This window comes from Coregonus lavaretus, assembly GCF_964263955.1.
Source record: "Coregonus lavaretus genome assembly, chromosome: 1".
In the NCBI taxonomy this organism is placed as follows: Eukaryota; Metazoa; Chordata; class Actinopteri; order Salmoniformes; family Salmonidae; genus Coregonus; species Coregonus lavaretus.
Window position 1 is genome coordinate 72183917 of NC_139988.1, and position 23655 is coordinate 72207571.

At 41.1% G+C, this 23655-nt stretch overlaps 1 protein-coding gene across 2 annotated transcripts; it reads right to left on the bottom strand.

The window, feature by feature from the left end:
• Nucleotides 1–1828: 1828 nt before the first annotated feature.
• On the bottom strand, nt 1829–23602 carry LOC311131741 (DDB1- and CUL4-associated factor 7). 2 transcript variants are annotated; one of them, XM_084164869.1, is made up of 7 exons: nt 23086–23596; nt 20303–20461; nt 11953–12064; nt 5712–5830; nt 5174–5383; nt 4813–4930; nt 1829–4180 (listed from the first exon to the last, which is right to left on the bottom strand). In XM_084164869.1, exons 1-7 carry the CDS (start codon nt 23221–23223, stop codon nt 4008–4010), a joined length of 1029 nt encoding a protein of 342 aa, XP_084020995.1. In that variant the 5' UTR covers nt 23224–23596; the 3' UTR covers nt 1829–4007. The 2 variants fall into 2 exon arrangements, with proteins under 2 accessions (XP_084020995.1, XP_084020994.1); XM_084164868.1 differs by having other exon boundaries at nt 2681–4183; nt 23086–23602.
• Nucleotides 23603–23655: the final 53 nt, after the last annotated feature.

Genomic DNA, 23655 nt, shown 5'->3' on the forward strand with positions numbered 1-23655 from the left:
AGAAAATAGTAAAAATAAAAGAAAAACCCTTCAATGAGTAGGTGTTCTAAAACTTTTGACCGGTAGTGTACATTTACCTAATCTAGTTTATACACAGTGTTTAGGGTTACCTTTAGCACTAAGATTATGCTTAATATTTTACAGGCAGAACCAAGTAAGACAAATAGGAAAGCTGTATTGTAATAGTGGATGAATATGTTCAATGCAGATATTTACTGTAGTTTGTATTAAATAAAGATGTTTTTCATATCACAATTGTCACTATGTTCAATGGCAAAATTTAAAATGTGAAGATAAAAACAAACAATTGAATACCTGAATAGTGGAATTCAGTCACATTTTAAATATAACCATATGATCTAAAACTGTGATTCAGATGTAATAGGGCCTAATTAATTAATTTAAATTGACTGATTACCTGATATGAAGTGTAACTCAGTAAAATCTTTGAAATTGTTGCATGTTACGTTTATTTTTGTTCAGTCTAGTTAATATTTATTTTAAAATCCCTTAAAACGGCACGTAGGCTTAGTTGTCAATGGTTTTAGCAGAGCTGGGGGTCTCCTTGACCCAGAGCAGCCAAATCGAACGCTCTGCACGGTATTGTGAAGTTTTATTGCACGCAAGCAAGCAGTTGAGGAAATCTGGCTAGGATGGAAGAAATTATATAGTAAAAGCTGCAAAAGGGCGAATGTAAACAGGAAAAAAAAACACACTACCCTCCCGTGCCCAATAATAATAATAATAATAATAATAAAAACAAAGCAACAATTTCTGGGGACAACCCTCCCCTATTCCCCTCCACCACCACTGACTAAGCTTATTAATGGTGTGTGTCATGACATTTTTTAAGTTGGTTGCCATAAGGTGACACCAGCTGTCATGGCTGTTTATGTCATCATGACAGTGTTATGTAGCCCTTACGACCGAGGCTTAAAGTAAAATGTAAAAAGTAGAACCCCTTGTTGAGATGACATTTGCACCTCGACAATACAATATTTCCTCTCTGTACATTACAATAATTCATACACACTACCGGTAAAAAGTTTTAGAACACCTACTCATTCAAGGGTTTTTCTTAAATTTTTTACTGTTTTCTACATTGTAGAATAATAGTGAAGACATCAAAACTATGAAATAACACATACGGAATCATATAGTAACCAAAAAAAGTGTTAAACAAATATATATTTTATATTTGACATTCTTCAAATAGCCACCCTTTGCCTTGATGACAGCTTTGCACACGCTTGGCATTCTCTCAACCAGCTTCACCTGGAATGCTTTTCCAACAGTCTTGAAGGAGTTCCCACATATGCTGAGCACTTGTTGGCTGCTTTTCCTTCCCTCTGCGGTCCGACTCATCCAAAACCATCTCAATTTGGTTGAGGTCGGAGGATTGTGGAGGCCAGGTCATCTGATTCAGCACTCCATCCCTCTCCTTCTTGGTAAAATAGCCCTTACACAGCCTGGAGGTGTGTTGGGTTATTGTCCTGTTGAAAAACAAATAATAGTCCCACTAAGCCCAAACCAGATGGGATGGCGTATCGCTGCAGAATGCTGTGGTAACCATGCTTGTTAAGTGTGCCTTTAATTCTAAATAAATCACAAACAGGGTCACCAGCAAAGTACCCCCACACCATAAAACCTCTTCCTCCATGCTTTACGGTAGGAAATACACATGCGGAGATCATCCATTCATCCAAATTGGAACCAAAAATCTCCAGTTTGGACTCATCAGACCAAAGGACACATTTCCACCGGTCTAATGTCCATTGCTCATGTTTCTTGGCCCAAGCAAGTCTCTTCTTCTTATTGGTGTCTTTTTAGTAGTGGTTTCTTTGCAGCAATTCAACCATGAAGGCCTAAAATCACAGTCTCCTCTGAACAGTTGATGTTGAGATGTGTGTTATTTGAACTTTGTGAAGCATTTATTTGGGCTGCAATTTCTGAGGCTGGTAACTCTAATGAACTTATCCTCTGTAGCAGAGGTAACTCTGGGTCTTCCATTCCTGTGGCGGTCCTCATGAGAGCCAGTTTCATCATAGCGCTTGATGGTTTTTGCAACTACACTTGCAGAAACTTTAAAAGTTCTTGAAATGTTCTGTATTGACTGACCTTCATGTCCTAAAGTAATGGACTGTCATTTCTCTTTGCTTATTTGAGCTGTTCTTGCCATAATATGGACTAGGTCTTATACCAAATAGGGCTATCTTCTGTATACCCCCCCTACCTTGTCACAACACAACTGATTGGCTCAAATGCATCAAGGAGGAAAGAAATTCCACAAATTAACTTTTAAGAAGGTACACCTGTTAATTGAAATGCATTCCAGGTGACTACTTCATGAAGCAGGTTGAGAGAATGCCAAGAGTGTCCAAAGCGGTCATCAAGGCAAAGGGTGGCTATTTGAAGAATCTCAAATATAAAATATATTTAGATTTGTTTAACACGTTTTTGGTTACTACATGATTCCATGTGTTATTTCATAGTTTTGATGTCTTCACTATTATTCTACAATGTAGAAAATAGTAAAAATAAAGAAAAACCATTGAATGAGTAGGTGTTCTAAAACTTTTGACCGGTAGTGTACATTTACCTAATCTAGTTTATACACAAAGTGTTTAGGGTTACCTTTAACACTAAGATAATTCTTAACATTTTACAGGCAGAACCAAGTAAGGCAAATAGGAAAGCTGTATTGTAGTAGTAGATGAATAAGTTCAATGCAGATATTTACTGTAGTTTGTATTAAATAAATATGTTTTTCATATCACAATTGTCACTTTATGTTCAATGGCAAAATTTTAAATGTGAAGATAAAAACAAACAATTGAATACCTGAATAGTGGAATTCAGTCCCGTTTTAAATATAACCATATGATCTGAAACTATGTGATTCAGACATATTGGGTTGTTAAGGGAATAAAGATATTGTACATTACAATGGCCACTCAACTAATAACTACGCACATTACACTGCATTTAAAACAAGAGCTTAAAGCGGCAATCAGCAGTAGAAACAATAACAAAGAGACTCCCTGTTTCAGTAAAAAGCTGAGGGATGGGGCTGGAGAAATCTAACCACTCAAATTCATAGACAGCTATGGATGCAAGTACTGACCATATATGATATCAAAACTATAGTTTTAACCATGTTTTGAGGATATATAGTGTTGTTTACATTTACTTTGTTTACAAACACTGGAGTTTATATTTTGGGTTCTGATTTGGAACGACAGTTGAACTAAGCTCAAGAAGCATTTATAGGTTATATTCTTCAAGAATCAAATGGGTACGTATCATTAATTTATAAGTCAAAAAATTGATGTAGCAACTGCTGATTCTAACAAAGACCCATTTTAAAGAAATAGATCCATTCACATGTTAAAGCCTATTCGTTTATCAAACAACATACTGAAAAGTCTCAGATTTAAACAAAGCGCCCTGGTAAGTGTGTGTATAATTGTGACAAGTTGAGTCTTTTGGCTACTCTTGATTTGTGTTCTTGTTTTTCCTTCACAAACATCATCTCACAATGAACCGCATCTTATTCAAACATGTCTGTCAAAAATGACAACTGCTGAGAAAATTATAAATTGAGAGGCAGCCAGGGGGAGTGCGAGTGCAACATGTGTGGTATGTACACCAAATTGTCTTGAGCATTTCCGTAAATTACTCAGGAGGGTGTAAACATTGTCTGTGGGTAACGTTGTCGCCCCCCTTTGAATGTAAAGGGCATCTATAACATTATCCTCAGATGAAAAGTGCAATAACACACACACAATCCAGTATCATTATCACACGGTTCAGTCCTTCATGAACAGGAGTCCCTGTTGACGTCAGATTTTTAAAAAATGAAGTTGCCATGTCCGTTCTTGAGCGGGCTGGAGTTATACAATCCCTCTCGGTTTACCAACTGTATAAATAGGACATCAACACTGAGCTCAGATCAGATTCCGAGGATCACCTCAGACTGTCCCGCTAAGAGCTGAGCCCAGGTCATGTCAGACGCGGAGAATCTCTAGGCAGTTGTTGTAGCAGATTGCAATCCAGTCAGGCTGGGTGGATGCCCACTGGACGTTATTGATCTCGCCTTCGGCTGTGTAGGCCAGGATGGGGTCCTCGATGGCCCTGGGCATCTGCTGGATGTCCCAGATCAGCGCCTGATGGTCATCCGCTACTTTCCGGACAGGAAAGGGAACAGTAGTTAGTGTATTGTAGACCGAAATCAATGCTTGTGTTCTGGGCTACTAGAGGTCAGATTTGATAATCAATGGTATTTATTTTCAGCCCTGTGCTCTAGTTTTACTAAATAATTCCAAGGGGATGTTATGGAACAACGATTTATAAAAGATAAAATCTCACCAGCGGTGCAGATGTGCTATTTCATCTATATTCATATTTTCTGAGAATATCTTTGATGTTTTTGTCAACTGAATCTTATGGATTAATCAATCAATAATGTACATTTAAGAGATAGCTCACCCCAATTACAAAATGACATATGTTTCCATACCTTGAAGGAGTGCATTGCAAACTTTGAGTTTGTTTACCTAGCCACTGCCACCATCCGCCAAATTTAGCATTTTACAACCAAAAACCAATTTAAGTAACTGCACCCGATATTATCATGTTTTAATTTTAAGTCCAAATCATCCCAAAGTCCTTGTCATTTTCCAAATACTACTTCAAAAACTAAGGAATCAAATATGTAAAAAAAATTACTTGGAAGGTTAGCACATGGCTGGTTGGCACATACGCACATGGTTAATACTGTATAAGCTTAGCGGGAGGAAACAGAGAGCATACCTGCTGTACAGATGTGGCAGGAGGAGTGGGGCGCCCAGGCGATGCCGTTGACACAGGCACGGTGGTTGTTGAGTCTGGCCACTGGGGTGCATGGCACACGGACGTCCAAGATCACCACCTGGGACGGACATAGAGAATAATGCACATGCTAAGGTAGAATACATATAATCATAGACCACTAGAATTTTTGTTTAGCACAATTGACGGATTTCTACTGTTCCAGTATTTTAGCCAGATAACCAAACACATTATTTGCATTGCTATAGCATTAATCAATCACATGAACGTAATCACATACAGTACAATGAAGGATGGGACAGACATGCAGACAGACAGGCAAACAGACACAGACAGAGCAGACCTCCATTCCATCCATGGCCATGGTGGCCAGGTAGTTGGGGTCTTGTTTGTTCCAGCAGAGGCGGAGCAGCGGGTGGTGCTGGGGGTCCTCGTAGATGATGGTGCTGTGCTCCAGGTGGCGCAAGTCAAACATGCGCACAGAGCCGTCTGCCCCCACCGACGCAAACATGTCCCGGCCACCACCGGCTCGGCTAAATGCGATGTCATAGACCTGTGACAAGGACACACACAGGACAGACATTTGGTGAAATAACAAGTGACATCTACTGTTTCGATAGAAAATATGGTTTGTTCATAGTCAATTGACTTGACAGATACTTTAGGCAAGTATGGCAAAATACGACGACTTACAATGGGTGGAGGCAATTTCATTGATCACTTGGGACATTGCTATACCATTTAATTGAATATGCCCAATATCCACACTAGCATACTACGTAGCATGCATGACCAATACATCACCACATACTTAGTATGAAAGTGTGGATATTGGAACTTTGTTTATTTCAGCTCTGGCCTAACCCCTGCAGTGCCTTTACCTCTTTGTCATGGGCGATGAGCTGAGTCTTGACATGGCCAGACACCAGGTTGACCCTGCCCAGTACCTGACCTGTCTCCAGGCCCCAGATAGTGCAGGTGGTGTCAATACTGGAGGTACCTACAGAGAAGAAACATGAGATTTATTCAATGGGATCTTAAGTACTTACAAATTCATAAAATGTTGTACGAATTGGAATTTGTAACATATCATTTGAATTGCAGGGGAATTTTATGGGACCTGTTTTGGCCTGAGAGCTAAAACTACTGGCTGAAATTATACAAAACCTTTACAGCGCATCTTTAATGAAGCCTTCCTATACCCTTTATAAGGCCTATGTATCATTCATAAGCAAATGTCATGCTATATAAAAGGGTGGCAAAAGGGTTATGCTGCATTTGGCAAAGCAACAGACGTAAGAACCTTTTATATCCCCCTTTATGTAGTAAGACTTTGCTTATAAAACGTGAAGTGAAGCATCGATGTAGAGCTAATAAAGACATTATGAATGCTCTATATAAAGTCTTTATAAGATGTTCTTTTAAAATGGGACCAACCATGGGTGTATAAGAATGACACCTGGAGAGCTAATGGTATATGCTAGTGTCTCTTGTTTGTGAAGAGGCGACAAGAGCTCATACTTGCTCAAGACTCAATTCTTTGCTATTGACATTTAGTGTTAAAAAGAAGGCAGAGGCTGCGTGACCGGATCGAACCGCCCCGTTCCGCACACGAGGACACCTCTTCCCCAGAGCTAAACAACCATATCACATTCTGGGCATGTGTTATCAGCCAATTTGATCGACGGGATGTACAGCGCATTCGGAACGTTTTCAGACCCCTTGACTTTTTCCACAGTTACATTACAACCTTATTCTAAAAAAAAAATTAAATTTTTAAAAAATCCTCAATCTACACACAATACCCCATAATGACAAAGCAAAAACAGGTTTTTAGAAATTGAAAACATAAATACCTTATTTACCTAAGTATTCAGACCCTTTGCTATGAGACTCGAAATTGAGCTCAGGTGCATCCTGTTTCAAATCAAATCAAATTTTATTGGTCACATGCGCCGAATACAACAGGTGCAGACATTACAGTGAAATGCTTACTTACAGCCCTTAACCAACAGTGCATTTATTTTAAACAAAAAAGTAAGAATAAAACAACAACAAAAAAGTGTTGAGAAAAAAAAGAGCAGAAGTAAAATAAAGTGACAGTAGGGAGGCTATATATACAGTAAAATAAAGTGACAGTAGGGAGGCTATATATACAGGGGGGTACCGTTGCATAGTCAATGTGCGGGGGCACCGGCTAGTTGAGGTAGTTGAGGTAATATGTACATGTGGGTAGAGTTAAAGTGACTATGCATAAATACTTAACAGAGTAGCAGCAGCGTAAAAAGGATGGGGTGGGGGGGCAGTGCAAATAGTCCGGGTAGCCATGATTAGCTGTTCAGGAGTCTTATGGCTTGGGGGTAGAAGCTGTTGAGAAGTCTTTTGGACCTAGACTTGGCACTCCGGTACCGCTTGCCGTGCGGTAGCAGAGAGAACAGTCTATGACTAGGGTGGCTGGAGTCTTTGACAATTTTGAGGGCCTTCCTCTGACACCATTGATAATCCCTGAGATGGTTCTACAACTTGGAGTCCACCTAGGGTAAATTCAACTGATTGGACATGATTTGGAAAGGCACACACCTGTCTGTATAAGTTCCCACAGTTGACAGTGCATGTCAGAGTAAAAACCAAGCCCTGAGGTCGAAGGAATTGTCTGTAGAGCTCCGAGACAGGATTGTGTTGAGGCACACATCTGGAGAAGAGTACCAAAAAATTTCTGTAGCCTTGAAGGTCCCCAAGAACACCGTGGCCTCAATCAATCTTAAATGGAAGAAGTTTGGAACCAAGAGTTTGCCAAAAGGCACCTAAAGAACTCTCAGACCATGAGAAACAAGATTCTCTGGTCTGATGAAACCAAGATTGAACTCTTTAGCTAGAATGCCAAGCGTCACGTCTGGAAGAAACCTGGCACCATCCCTACGTTGAAGCATGGTGGTGGCAGCATCATGCTGTGGGGATGTTTGTCAGCAGCAGGGAGACTAGTCAGGATCGAGGGAAAGATGAACAGAGCAAAGTACAGAGAGCTCCTTGATCAAAACCTGCTCCAGAGCGCTCAGGACCTCAGACTGGGGCGAAGGTTCACCTTCCAACAGGACACAGCCAAGACAACGCAGGAGTGGCTTCGGGACAAGTCTCTGAATGTCCTTGATTGGCCCACCCAGAGTCCGGACTTGAACCCCGATCGAACATCTCTGGAGAGACCTGAAAATAGCTGTGCAACAACGCTCCCCATCCAACCTGACAGATCTTGAGAGGATCTGCAGAGAAGAATGGGAGAAACTACCCAAATACAGGAGTGCCAAGCTTGTAGCGTCATACCCAAGAAGACTCGAGGCTGTAATCGCTGCCAATGATGCTTCAACAAAGTACTGAGTAAAGGGTCTGAATACTTAGGTAAATATGATATTTCAGTATTTTATTTTTAATACATTTGCACCCAAAAAAATGTAATCTGTTTTTGCTTTGTCATTATGGGGTATTGTGTGTAGATTGATGAGGAAAAAAACAATTTAATCAATTTCAGAATAAGGCTATAACGTAACAAAATGTGGAAAAAGTCAAGGGGTCTGAATACTTTCCGAATGCACTGTACATCTTTGCCTCATATCTCTTTACAGCTGAAATAAAAACCCTGCAGCAGTTTGAATGAAAATTCCAAAAATATATAGATCTTATAGGCTAATTTAGGACAACATGATCGACGTGTAGCTACAACCTATGTCTGTTGTAACTAAGGCTATTGCAGTACCACAAACAAAAGGATGCAAAGAAAATTTGGGGGCAAAATCCTTATCCTAAATGTGGGGTGAAACCAAACGCCTTTAGCCCGTATGACAACATAACCTAACACAACATGTAAAAATAAATAACATACAACTGTTATTTCGCTTCTCAATGATCATGCAACACTGCACAATTTGATAGACATCACATCATTGAAATGAGCCAGAGTAGCCTGTTCCACCTCTGGGAAGCCGAACGGACATGCACTAACGTTACGGTTGAAGGTACTAGGGTTGGGCAGTAACCCGATTTTGACATCGTCATACAGTCCTCTCGCATCCCGGGATTTATGGTATTACCAGCTTTAGTACACAACGGGGCGGTAGAAGCCCATTGGGCATCTTTTGCCAAAATGCTAACAAAATTAGCACAAGTAACAGTGTATTTCCATGGAGGATGCTAACTAACTATGCTAACGAGCGCAAACAAAAATAAACGAATTGCAAAGACAGGAAATCCAGCTCATAAAGATATATAGGTAGTAGAGTTTGGACATTTACAAGCGAATCTGAACGAGAGACATTGTCAAATGAACTACCGTAATTTTCGGACTATAAGCCGCGCCTTTTTTCCAATTTTTCGACCCTGCGGCTTATATAACGGTGCGGCTAATCTATGGATTTTTACAGCTAACGGCCACTAGAAGACCTCCTAAATCTATGGATTTTACAGGTTACAGTCCACCAACTTTAACTCTATGGGCTCTATGACCGGTCCGCGCCACCCACCTTTAAGCGGCGGGCTCCAGCAGGAGAAGCTGGAGGCCGGAAAAGAGTGAGACAGGTAGCGCGCAAAAGTAAAAGTGGAACCGAGAGTGGTACGAGAGACAGAACGAGAGCAAGACAGATTGTGCAAAGGAAGTTTTCAAGCAGCCATCTCTTTCCCGACAATCCCCTCTGTGCACGAACCCTTACATATGGTAATTAAACATTAAAACACCTGCAGCTTATAGTCCAGTGCGGCTTATATATGTACACATCATTCAATATCATTCAATTTAGCTGCTGCGGCTTATACTCCGGTGCGCCTTATAGTGCGGAAAATACGGTAAGTTTTGAAGCATGCTCTTGAGCAGCATGTGTACCACGCTGTGTCTGTGTGGAGTTGCTAGGGCGATGGCCTGCATGCCTGCTCTGAGAAGGAGGAGGGGAGAGGAGCAGACTGAGGCCGAGAACAGAGAGGAGAACAAACGCAAGGAAATCAAGATAGCAGTGACAGCTGTACAGATAACTCGTCCAAAGAGCTTAGACTTCTCAAACACGGCAGAAAGCTAACACTATGTGTGTCCCATCTCCTCATTAATTCAGCTAATTACTTATCTAACTGGGAAATTAAACCAAATACACAATTCGACTCTACTGCTCTCGCTTTCCCCCGTTGTGCTATTAACAAAAACACGACTGGGTCAACTGTTCTGGGGAACTACGGTAAGCTTCATAATGTGAAACGAAGAACGCGATCTGCTTTATCTCCTAACGTATTGCACAAGTTGACTGCAGGTATTTACACTGAACAAAAATATTAAACGCAACATGAAACTGAAATAAAAGATCCCGAAAATTTCCACACGTACAAAATGCTTATTTCTCTCAAATTTTGGCAACAAATTTGTTTACATCCCTGTTAGTAAGCATTTCTCCTTTGCCAAGATAATCAATCCACCTGACAGGTGTGGCATATCAAGAAGCTGATTAAACAGCATGATCATTACACAGGTGCACATTGTGATGGGGACAATAAAAGGCCACTCTAAAATGTGCAGTTTTGTCACACAACACAATGCCACAGATGTCTCAAGTTTTAAGGGAGCGTGCAATTGGCATGCTGACTGCAGGAATGTCCACCAGAGCTGTTGCCAGAGAATTGAATGTTAATTTCCCTACCATAAGCCGCCTCCAATGTCATTTTAGAGAATTTGGCTGTACGTCCAACCGGCCTCACAACCGCAGACCATGTGTATGGCGTTGTGTGGGCGAGCAGTGTCAACGTTGTGAACAGAGTGCCCCACGGTGGCGGTGGGGTTATGGTATCGGCAGGCATAAGCTACGGACAACGAACAAAATTGCATTTTATCTATGGGAATTTGAACGCACAGAGATACTGTGACGAGATCCTGAGGCCCATTGTGCCATTCATCCGCCGCCATCACCTCATGTTTCAGCATGATAATGCATGACCCCATGTCGCAAGGATCTATACACAATTCCTGGAAGCTGAAAATGTCCCAGTTCTTCCATGGCCTGCATACTCACCAGACATGTCACCCATTGAGCATGTTTGGGATGCTCTGGATTGACGTGTATGACAGCGTGTTACAGTTCCCGCCAATATCCACCAACTTCGCACAGCCATTGAAAAGGAGTGGGACACATTCCACAGGCCACGCTCAACAGCCTGATCAACTCTATGCGAAGGAGATATCGCACAGCATGTGTCGCGCTGCATTGGTTTTCTGATCCATGCCCTTACTTTTTCTTTTTAAAGGTATCTGTGACCAACGGATGCATATGTGAAATCCATAGATTAGGGCCTAATGAATTGATTTCAATTGACTGATATCCTTATACGAACTGTAACTCTGTCAAATCGTTGACATTGTTGCATGTTGCGTTTATATTTTTGTTCAGTATACCGTATTTTCTGCACTATAAGGCGTACCGGAGTATAAGCCGCAGCAGCTAAATTGAATGATATTGAATGATGTGTACATATATAAGCCGCACTGGACTATAAGCCGCAGGTGTTTTCATGTTTAATTACCATATGTAAGGGTTCGTGCACAGAGGGGATTGTCGGGAAAGAGACAAACTGTCTTGCTCTCGTTCTGTCTCTCGTTCGGTCTCTCGTACCACTCTCGGTTCCACTTTTACTTTTGCGCGCTACCTGTCTCACTCTTTTCCGGCCTCCAGCTTTTCCTGCTGGAGCCCGCCGCTTAAAGGTGGGGGGCGCGGACCGGTCATAGAGCCCATAGAGTTAAAGTTGGTGGACTGTAACCTGTAAAATCCATAGATTTAGGTCGTCTTCTAGTGGCCGTTAGCTGTAAAAATCCATAGATTAGCCGCACCGTTATATAAGCCGCAGGGTCGAAAAATGGGAAAAAAGGCACGGCTTATAGTCCGAAAATTACGGTACTTAAAAAGTAGCTACAAATATAAAAATGTATTGAAAAACTTCAAAGAAATAGTTTCAACGGTATTGAAAAAACATCCTGTGGCTATTTCCAAATACCCTGGTTTAACGCCCAAGCCTAGAAGGTACGGTTGTTTAGCTATCGGGAAGAGGCGTCCAGAGAATCCGGTAATGTAGTCCATAAAAAAAAGGATAAAAAGTTATTCTCACCCAGCAGGTTAGGGTCCACCTCATTCCAGTCAAAGGATGTCAGCGGTGCACAGAAGTCAGAGTTTTTGTTGTTGTTGAGCAGGCATTCCAGACGAGTCTCAGTGTCGCTCACCTGTCAGGACCAACAAAAGTTTTTGTTTTTAACACCTCATCAAATGAAGCAGACATACAGTTGAAGTCAGAAGTTTACATACAGTCGTGGTCAAAAGTTGAGAATATTGGAGTATTGGTCTTCACAAAATTTGCTGCTTCAGTGTTTTTAGATATTTTTGTCAGATGTTACTATGGTATACTGAAGCATAATTACAAGCATTCCATAAGTGCCAAAGCTTTTATTGACAATTACATTAAGTTTATGCAAAGAGTCAATATTTGCAGTGTTGACCCTTCTTTTTCCAAGACCTCTGCAATCCGCCCTGGCATGCTGTCAATTAACTTCTGGGCCACATCCTGACTGATGGCAGCTCATTCTTGCATAATCAATGCTCGGACTTTGTCAGAATGTGGGTTTTTGTTTGTCCACCCGCCTCTTGAGGATTAACCACAAGTTCTCAATGGGATTAAGGTCTGGGGAGATTCCTGGCCATGGACCCAAAATGTCGATGTTTTGTTCACCAAGCCACTTAGTTATCACTTTTGCCTTATGGCAAGGTGCTCCATCATGCTGGAAAAGGCATTGTTCGTCACCAAACTGTTCTTGGATGGTTGGGAGAAGTTGCTCTCGGAGGATGTGTTGGTACCATTTTTTATTCATGGCTGTGTTCTTAGGCAAAATTGTGAGTGAACCCACTCCCTTCGCTGAGAAACAACCCCACACATGAATGGTCTCAGGATGCTTTACTGTTGGCATGACACAGGACTGATGGTAGCGCTAACATTGTCTTCTCCGGACAAGCTTTTCTCCGGATGCCCCAAACAATCGGAAAGGGGATTCATCAGAGAAAATGACTTTACCCCAGTCCTCAGCAGTCCAATCCCTGTACCTTTTGCAGAATATCAGTCCGTCCCTGATGTTTTTCCTGGAGAGAAGTGGCTTCTTCGCTGCCCTTCTTGACATCAGGCCATCCTCCAAAAGTCTTTGCCTCACTGTGCGTGCAGATGCACTCACACCTGCCTGCTGCCATTCCTGAGCAAGCTCTGCACTGGTGGTGCCCCGATCCCGCAGCTGAATGAACTTTAGGAGACGGTCCTGGCGCTTGCTGGACTTTCTTGGGCGCCCTGAAGCCTTCTTCACAACAATTGAACCGCTCTCCTTGAAGTTCTTGATGATCCGATAAATTGTTGATTTAGGTGCAATCTTACTAGCAGCAATATCCTTGCCTGTGAAGCCCTTTTTGTGCAAAGCAATGATGACGGCACGTGTTTCCTTGCAGGTAACCATGGTTAACAGAGGAAGAACAATGATTTCAAGCACCACCCTCCTTTTAAAGCTTCCAGTCTGTTATTCTAACTCAATCAGCATGACAGAGTGATCTCCAGCCTTGTCCTCGTCAACACTCACCTGTGTTAACGAGAGAAATCACTGACATGTCAGCTGGTCCTTTTGTGGCAGGGCTGAAATGCAGTGGAAATGTTTTTGGGGGATTAAGTTCATTTTCATGGCAAAGAGGGACTTCGCAATTAATTGCAATTCATCTGATCACTCTTCATGACATTCTGGAGTATATGCAAATTGCCATCATAAAAACTGAGGCAGCACACTGTGAAAATTAATATTTGTGTCATTCTCAACTTTTGACCACGACTGTACACCTTAGCCAAATACATTTAAACTCCGTTTTTCACAATTCCTGTAATTTAATCCTAGTAAAACTTCCCTGTTTTACGTCAGTTAGGATCACCACTTTATTTTAAGAACGTAAAATATCAGAATAATAGTAGAGAGAATGATTTATTTTAGCATTTATTTCATTCATCACATTCCCAGTGGGTCAGAAGTTTACATACACTCAATTAGTATTTGGTAGCATTGCCTTTAAATTGTTTAACTTGGGTCAAACGTTTCGGGTAGCCTTCCACAATAAGTTGGGTGAATTTTGGCCCATTCCTCCTGACAGAGCTGGTGTAACTGAGTCAGGTTTGTAGGCCTCCTTGCTCGCACACGCTTTTTTAATTCTGCCCACAAATGTTCTATAGGATTGAGGTCAGGGCTTTGTGATGGCCACTCCAATACCTTGACTTTGTTGTCCTTAAGCCATTTTGCCACAACTTTGGTAGTATGCTTGGGGTCATTGTCCATTTGGAAGACCCATTTGCGACAAAGCTTTAACTTCCTGACTGATGTCTTGAGATGTTGCTTCAATATATCCACATAATTTTCCTTCCACATGATGCCATATATTTTGTGAAGTGCACCAGTCCCTCCTGCAGCAAAGCACCCCCACAGCATGATGCTGCCACCCCTGTGCTTCACGGTTGAGATGGTGTTCTTCGGCTTGCAAGCAACCCCCTTTTTCCTCCAAACATAACGATGGTCATTATGGCCAATAAGTTCTATTTTTGTTTCATCAGACCAGAGGACATTTCTCCAAAAAGTACGATCTTCGTCCCCATGTGCAGTTGCAAACCGTAGTCTGGCTTTTTTATGGCGGTTTTGGAGCAGTGGCTTCTTCCTTGCTGAGCGGCCTTTCAGGTTATGTCAATATAGGACTCGTTTTACTGTGGATATAGATACTTTTGTACCTGTTTCCTACAGCATCTTCACAAGGTCCTTTGCTGTTGTTCTGGGATTGATTTGCACTTTTCGCACCAAAGTACGTTCATCTCTAGGAGACAGAACGTGTCTCCTTCCTGAGCGGTGTGACGGCTGCGTGGTCCCATGGTGTTTATACTTGCGTACTATTGTTTGTACAGATGAACGTGGTACCTTCAGGCATTTGGAAATTGCTCCCAAGGATGAACCAGAGTTGTGGAGGTCTACAACATTTTCCTGAGGTCTTGGCTGATTTCTTTTGATTTTCCCATGATGTCAAGCAAAGAGGCACTGAGTTTGAAGGTAGGCCTTGAAATACATCCACAGGTACACTTCCAATTGACTGAAATTATGTCAATTAGCCTATCAGAAGCTTCTAAAGCCATGACATTTTCTGGAATTTTCCAAGCTGTTTAAAAAGGCACAGTCAACTTAGTGTATGTAAACTTCTGACCCACTGGTACAGTGAATTATAAGTGAAATAATCTGCCTGTAAACAATTGTTGGAAAAATTACTTGTGTCATGCACAAAGTAGATGTCCTAACCGACTTGCCAAAACTAGTTTGTTAACAAGATATTTGTAGTGGTTGGAAAACGAGTTTTAATGACTCCAACCTAAGTGTATGTAAACTTCTCCCCTAGATAATTTGTAAGTCCACCCTGGATAATTTTTATGTATAAAGACTGCGAAGCTCAGTTCTGGTGACTCTATTCCAAAATGAATGCACATTTAATTATGCTGACACCATCTAAAATATAATTTCCATCTCCAGAAATGAACCCAATAACATATTGGGGAAATTATTTGTTTAAATTATTTATACATGTTAGACCATGCATATAGCCTATGCTTGGTCTATATTATCAGGTATGCCATTAGCAATAAGCATTATCACCTGTAGGCCAACTGATGCGGCATAGTGGCTATAAATAAATAGGCTGAAGCATAGGGTAAATGCAGATGGGGAACCCCATTGGGCTAATCACTAGCCAGATCCCAAATGTGATCTTTTAACTAGTTAGCATCCTATTGATTAATTTTATATCCCCAAAAACGTGCATAAACACAGTGAATATAATGTAGGCCTACCTGTTATGGTAACCCACCACCTGGTGTAACACTCCCTGCCTGTACTCCTCACAGAAACCACTTCATGTCACCATTTCATCCCCCCCCCTTCTCTTTTTTGCTTTATATGCCAAGCCTGTAAATAACTCCAACATGCAGCTATGAGCTTTGGGTTTGGTATTTTATTAGGATCCCTATTAGCTGTTGCAAAAGCAGCAGCTCCTCTTCCTGGGGTCCACACAAAACATGACATAATACAGAACAGCAATAGACAAGAACAGCTCAAGGATAAAACAACAAAAATAAAAAAAAGGTACACGTAGCCTACATATCAATACATTTACATTTTAGTCATTTAGCAGACGCTCTTATCCAGAGCGACTTACAGTTAGTGAATACATATATATATATATATATATATATATATATATATATTTTCCCATACTGGTCCCCCGTGGGAATCGAACCCACAACCCTGGCGTTACAAACGCCATGCTCTATCAACTGAGCTACATCCCTGCCGGCCATTCCCTCCCCTACCCTGGATAACGCTAGGCCAATTGTGCGCTGCCCATGAGTCTCCCGGTCGCGGCCGGCTGCGACAGAGCCTGGATTCGAACCAGGATCTCTAGTGGCACAGCTAGCACTGCGATGCAGTGCCTTAGACCACTGCGCCCCTCAGGACTATCTCCGTCAAATAGGGGAGAGGCATTGTGCCGTGAGGTGCTGCTTTATCTGTTGTTGTTTTTTAAACCAGGTTTGCTGTTCATTTGAGCAATGAGATAGAATGGAGTCCCATGCAATAATAATAATCTCTCCCCCTCTCTCCTTGAATTTGTTCTAAAGCAGAGCATCTCTTTATTACGGACAGACCTCTCCCCATCTTTACAAACATTGAATCTATATGCTTTGACCATGATAGCGTTACATTAGATCGTAAACCAAGTAATTTAGTCTCCTCAACTTGTTCAACAGCCACACCATTCATAACCAGATACAATGCTCTTAGTTTTAGAGATGTTCAGGACCAGTTTATTACTGGCCACCCATTCCAAAACAGACTGCAACTCTTTGTTAAGGGTTTCAGTGACTTCATTAGCTGTGGTTGCTGATGCGTATATGGTTGAATCATCAGCATACATGAACACACATGCTTTGTTTAATGCCAGTGGCAGGTCATTGGCAAAAATAGAAAAGAGTAGAGGGCCTAGAGAGCTGCCCTGCAGTACACAACACTTTACATGTTTGACATTAGAGAAGCTTCCATTAAAGAAAACCCTTTGAGTTCCATTAGATAGATAGCTCTGAATCCACAATATGGCAGAGGTTGAAAAGCCATAACACATACGTTTTTTCAACAGGTTATGGTCAATAATATCAAAGGCTGCACTGAAATCTAAAAGTACAACTCCCACAATCTTCTTATTATCAATTTCTTTCAACCAATCATCAGTCATTTGTGTCAGTGCAGTACATGTTGAGTACCCTTCTCTATAAGCATGCTGAAAGTCTGTTAATTTGTTTACAGAGAAATAGCATTGTATTTGATCAAACACAATTCCTTCCAACAGTTTGCTTAGAGCTGGCAGCAAGCTTATAGGTCTGCTGTTAGAACCAGTAAAGGCCGCTTTACCACTCTTGGGTAGCGGAATTACTTCAGCTTCCCTCCAGGCCTGAGGACAAATACTTTCCTCTAGGCTCAAATTAAAGATATGACAGATAGGAGTGGCTATAGAGTCAGCTACCATCCTCAGTAGCTTTCCATCTAAGTTGTCAATGCCAGGAGGTTTGTTATTATTGATCGTTAACAATAATTTTTCCACCTCTCCCACACTAACTTTACAAAATTCTAACTTACAATGATTTTCTTTCATTATTTGTTTTTTTATGCATGAATACGATGGCTCACTGTTCGTTGTTGGCATTTCCTGCCTACGTTTTCCCACTTTGCCAATGATGTAATCATTAACATAACTGGCAACATCAAATGGTTTTGTGAGGAATAAGCAATCTGATTCGATAAAAGATGAAGTTTTTCCCATCATTCTTTATATCATTGATCTTGGCTTCATAATACAGGTTCTTCTTTTTTGTTGTTGAGTTTAGTCACATAATTTCTCAATTTGCATTAAGTCAGCCAGTCAGATGTGCAGCCAGACTTATTAGCCTCTCCTTTTGCCCCATCTCTTTCAACCATACCATTTTAAAATTCCTCATCAATCCATGGAGCCTTAACAGTTCTAACAGTCAGTTTCTTAACAGGTGCATGTTTATCAATAATTGGAAGAAGCAATTTCAAAAATTCATCAAGTGCAGTGCTCCTTATTAATCACATCACACCAACAAATAGTTGTAACATCCACATAAGAGTCTCAGCAAAATCTTTTGTATGATCTCTTATACACTATTTTGTATAAGCTTTTGGAACTTTGGCTTTCCTGGATATAGCCACAATATTGTGATCAATGCATCCAATGGGTACGGATACAGCTTTAGAACAAATTCTACAGTATTAGTAAAAATGTGATCAATACATGTGGATGATCTTGTTCCTGTAGTCTTTGTAAACACCCTGGTAGGTTGATTAATAACCTGAACCAGATTACAGGCACTGGTTACAGTGAGAAGCTTCCTCTTGAGTGGACAGCTTGATGAAAACCAGTCAATATTCAGGTCCCCAAGAAAGTAGACCTCTCTGTTAACATCACATACACTATCAAGCATTTCACACATGTATTATTTAGATACTAACTGTTAGCACTTGGTGGCCTATAGCAACACCCCAAAAGAAAATACTTTAGATGTACCAAGTGAACCTGCAACCACAACACTTCAATAACACTTGACATAAGATCTTCTCTAAGCATTACAGGGATATGGCTCTGAACATATACAGCAACACCTCCCCCATAAGCATTTTTGTCTCTTCTATAAATGTTACATCCTTGTATTGCTACTGCTGTATCATCAAATGAATTATCTAAGTGAGTCTCAGAAATAGCTAATATATGAATGTTATCTGATGTTAGCAAGTTATTGATTTCATTAACCTTAATTCTAAGGCTACATATATTAATATGGGCTATTTTCATCCCTTTCCTGGGTAACTTATCAGAGACATAATATGGAAAAGAGCAAACAAAGCAAGAGAAAAAAATATACATTCAGCAGTCCATTAATCAATTGGTGTGTGTGCGCTGCGGGGTTGAAGCTACGAAACCATAGGCTTGGGTCTCTCATTCCTTCCAGGCTTCTGGGAGGGAGGGTGGACATTGAGCCTGTCATAGCGGATGTAAGCAATGTCCCCACGCGCTCTGACAGCTTTCATGGCTGGGATAAGTTATTTCCTCTTCTGGCGCACAGCTTCAGGATAGTCCTCATTGAGGAAGATATACGTTCCTCTCAAGTTCTTGGCTCTTTCCAGAACCGCTACCTTATCCTTGAACCTCAGGAACTTGATCACTATCGGCCTGGGCCTGTAACGGGGTTTTTCCAGTCCTGCGGGCATGCTCTACCGCAATCTTCCGGTGGTTCATCTTTAATTTCTCAGAGGTCATTTCCCTCACTTTGTCCTCAGACTCCGTCCAGGTCTCATGTGTAGATTCTGCAATTCCGTCCACAACTATGTTGTTCCACCTTGATTGTCCATCAAGATAATCTGATTTATCAGTCATTGTTATCATGGATTCACACACAGAACGGATGTCCTCGCTCAATGACTTACAGATTGCTGTCATTTTGCCATTCTCCTGTTTCACCTCATCGAGCTGACCCTGGGAGAACAGCAAACTGTTCTTCAGGTCCTGGACCTCTGGTCAGGTTGTCCATTATTTTATTATTTGCACAAAACACTTGAAGCTATTTTCTTGTGGTTGTAAAAACTGCTTGTAGAACTCTGTTTGTTTAAAATATCCTTCACCTGTGGTAGAGACACCACTGTCCTCAACAGTACTCCCGCCAGCTTTGGTCTTTGTCATGGTAGCTAGCAACGTAGGTTACGCTGTTACTCCTCGCAGTTCCAGACAAGGCAGGTCACATGGAAGATTGAACACAACAAACAGCAGGGATCTAGACAGCCACAAACCCGGGACAAAACGTGGTCCCAGCCACAATGGCTAACAGCGTCGCATTCAAGCCCTCAAGAAACCCTGCTAGCTTAATAGGCAGCTAGCTAGCAGCTAGGCTAGCTGTTATGCCAAATAGCTCCTCAGACCCGGCCTTGGTCGGCAGGATCACTGGACAGAGGGTAGCAGTCCCAGCAACTGATGCCAAATGCGTTGCGGGATCCAAACTAAAAAGTTAGCTAGCTACTAAGAAACTTTCCAATACACTTTCAAAACAACAAACTGAGCTCTCCCTCATTCTGCGTTCAACAGGAAGTGTTCAACAGGAAGTGACGTGAGCAGATCGCTATACTACCCCCTTCATTCAGGAGAGCGTCTCCCCAGGCTTCTCTATACCAAGCCCTTCACATGTATGGGCCTCTCTGATTGGAACCTATTGACGTTGACGCTAGATGTTGGGTTAAGGTCGCTACAATATTCAGGGTAGGCACTGGTCTGGCAGTAGTAGACAATTGGCTTCTTACCCTCCAAATGCGCAGGTAGTCTCCACTGGTAGCCAGCAGGTCAGGATACACCCCTTTGGTGTCGGGAATCCACATAATCTTTGTGGTGGGGTAAGGGTGGTCGAATGTGTTGCGGCAGACAAACTCTGAGCTCTCCTCCTCCAATCCAACTATCTGAACCTATGGGGAAACAGACAATAACAACAGTATGGGGCGGCAGGTAGTCTACCGGTTAAGAGCGTTTGGCCAGTAACTGAAAGGGTGCTAGTTCAAATCTCAGAGCCGACTAGTTGAAAAACCTGTCGATGTGCCCTTGAGCAAGGCACTTAACCCTTATTGCTCCTGTATATCGCTATGGATAAGATATTAACATTTTAAATGTGTGGTCAAATCACAGCAAAAAGGTTTTCTGAAGAGGATAAGTATGGTATTGAATTTTATTCACTGGAACTACCCAACAGTGACACCTTTGTTTTATTGACAGTGATGGATATTGTTGCAATTGTTCTAGTCAAATTAATCAGGCTGTAATACACAATTAATTGGTATATACAGCCTGAGACTAGCAGTCGTTCAATCTTCTCGGTGAAAATGGTAAAATTCGGAGTACAACGCATTTCTCATCCCTGGATTGAGGTACATTTTCCGAGCCATATCCCACACCGGTGCCGCGGCGTCTTAATCTACACAGGAAGCCTGTCTGACCCTAGTGCAGCTGTAAGCAAGCAGGTCGGATCTGCTGGCTAGGCAAGGGGTTAATTGTAACAAATTACAAATCTGAGTCTAATCCGAATCGTGAGAAAAAATACAACAATTCTCATCAACTAGCCTATACCAATAAAAACACCTCTTCTTACTGACAAAAATGATATGATTAGATACATGGGGAACGTTCCGCAGGTCAATAATCAAGAAAGAGGCGCAGCAAGAATATTTACAATTTGACCAGAAAAAACATTTGTCATCAATGAAACAAAGGTAATTATGGATTTAAGCAAAACTTCCTAGGTATGTAGATACACTAATCCAGCCTGGTCTCATAGCCTAGACGTAACATAGTAAATATAAATCTGGGACACTCAAATTAATATGATATGTTAAGTTTGGTATTGTTACACAAGACAGGTGTTACTTAAGGCAAAACCGAAAGTAGGGTGGTTGGTCGGGGTGGATGGTAGGCATATAACGCGAACATCTAGCAACCCATAAATTGCGAGTTCTAATCTCATCACAGACAACTACTTAGAAATGTTTTGCTACTTTGCAACTACTTAGTAGGGCTGGGCGGTATATCGTATTTGACTATATACCGGTACTGATGCACGGACCATTTTGGGTTTTTCCTTTACCTTCTATAATGGTATTTGAATATTTGGTTTGTTAAATGTGATATGCCGTGTGTAACGTCCATTTTTATAGTTTACACCGCTACTTGAGTCATTCCTCTCCGCTCTCTCTCCCCATGCCGTTTGTTGTTGCTTGACCATGAGACACTTGCATTCAGTCTGCATGGCTAATGCAGCACATGCAACAATGTTGATGACAAAGATGTTGTTTCCAGTTTGCTTCTTAATATAAATCCACAAGTGTTCTATAATTACACGATTAGTGTTTCTTACATCTGCAAACAACTAGTTTGTTTTTCTTAGCAGGTTTTAGCTAAATTGTGTTAGCCACTAATGCTAATCGCTAGTTAGCTGGCTAGCTAGCTAATAAAATGTACTGAGTCAGATCAAACGTAGCAAGCTAATACAGCCTGATACCAGTGCTGGTGTAGGCCTAAATAAGCATGTTGTTTGTACAACAGTATCTTCTAAATCAAAGAGGAATAGGCGAAGCATGAATATGTGAAGAATGAATATGTTGGCTACATGAAGAAACATTTAATGTAGGCAAAGACTTTAGGGTCCCCTAGGAAACACTACCATCATTTTCGTTCCTACCCTGTAACTCCTCCCTGGCATTTTCATTCGTTGTCATGTCAAACACTGTATTCAAAGTGCCTACTATTATTTATATTCTAACTATAGAATAAGAATAAACATTATATTTCCATGTTTTGATCTAAATCGCAATATATGGTTAAAAATAAGGCCTATTTTTTTGCCCATATCGTGCAGCCCTACGTGGCAGTGTGAAATTTATTTCAAATGAGTGCAGGAAATGCAGAAATTGATGGAAATGCAGGAAATTATTTTAGGTTGAAGTTGAATTGAACAGTGTAAAACAATCAGAATGGACAAAGACCCATTCAATCACTTAGAATGTATGCGTTACCACCGTTGGGTCACGCACTACTCATAAAGCAAATTTAGAACTTGTATTATTCAAAAACATAAAATACAGTATATATACATGTTTTATACCCTCCATTTTTGACATGTCGCCCAGCCCCTAGTACTTAGCATGTTAGCTAACGTTAGCCAGCTAGCCACCTAGCTAGAATTCATAACATATTATACAGTTTTGCATATTCGTAACATTAAGTATGTTTTGAAAAATCGTAACTTATAATACTTATTGTAATTCGTAACATATATAAAATGGCTGATGGACATTCACAAATTCATACATACCATACGAAACATAAACTAAATGGAGTGTCTCTGATTTACGTACAGAATAATGCGAAATGGTCTGGGACCAGGTTGACTAACCAAGTATTAGCACATTGAATAACAGGTTTCTACGTTATTTCCAATTTGATGTATTTTGTTGTTACTGTGTTCCCCGGTCTACCCTAGTAGGATTAATGGTAGGCTAATTTAATTCATATTGGAATGTTTGGGGAAAAAATTAGTTACCTTGTTATTGTACTCCTCGACAAAGCTGCCAAGAGCGAGACGAAAGCGCTTGTCTGGTCGCACACTCCAATTCATTGCATATACCGTCCATGGCGCCTCGTATTTGTAAATTTCTTTGCGCTTACCGTGAAGCGACATGGTCAAGGCAGTGAAAAATAAATTTCTTCAAAAAATACCAAATAAAGCGAACTATCACCGGTGACTTAATCTACAACTGGGTTGATATTTCCGAGCTAAATGCGTCTTGGAGGCCGATGCTCTTTTTTTCCCTTTGTACTCAAATAAGATGGCACTCAACGTTTCAACTTAGCTACTTTGTATCATCTGCAGTAGCCTAATGTTGACGAATAGCCCACCAAAACATCACAGTACGTTTGCAAGGGTTAGCTGAAAAACGCAACATTGAGTACACAGAATAAACTGCAACAAACATAGACCTATTCACCGAAGCAATGGCGGCTGTCTCGGACCACTTAAAAAAAGACTGGCAGTAAACTACCACTGTTGTATCAAAGGTGTTTATAACTAAACCAAGATAGACCACAGCTTGTCGTTTCCAATGGGAACAAA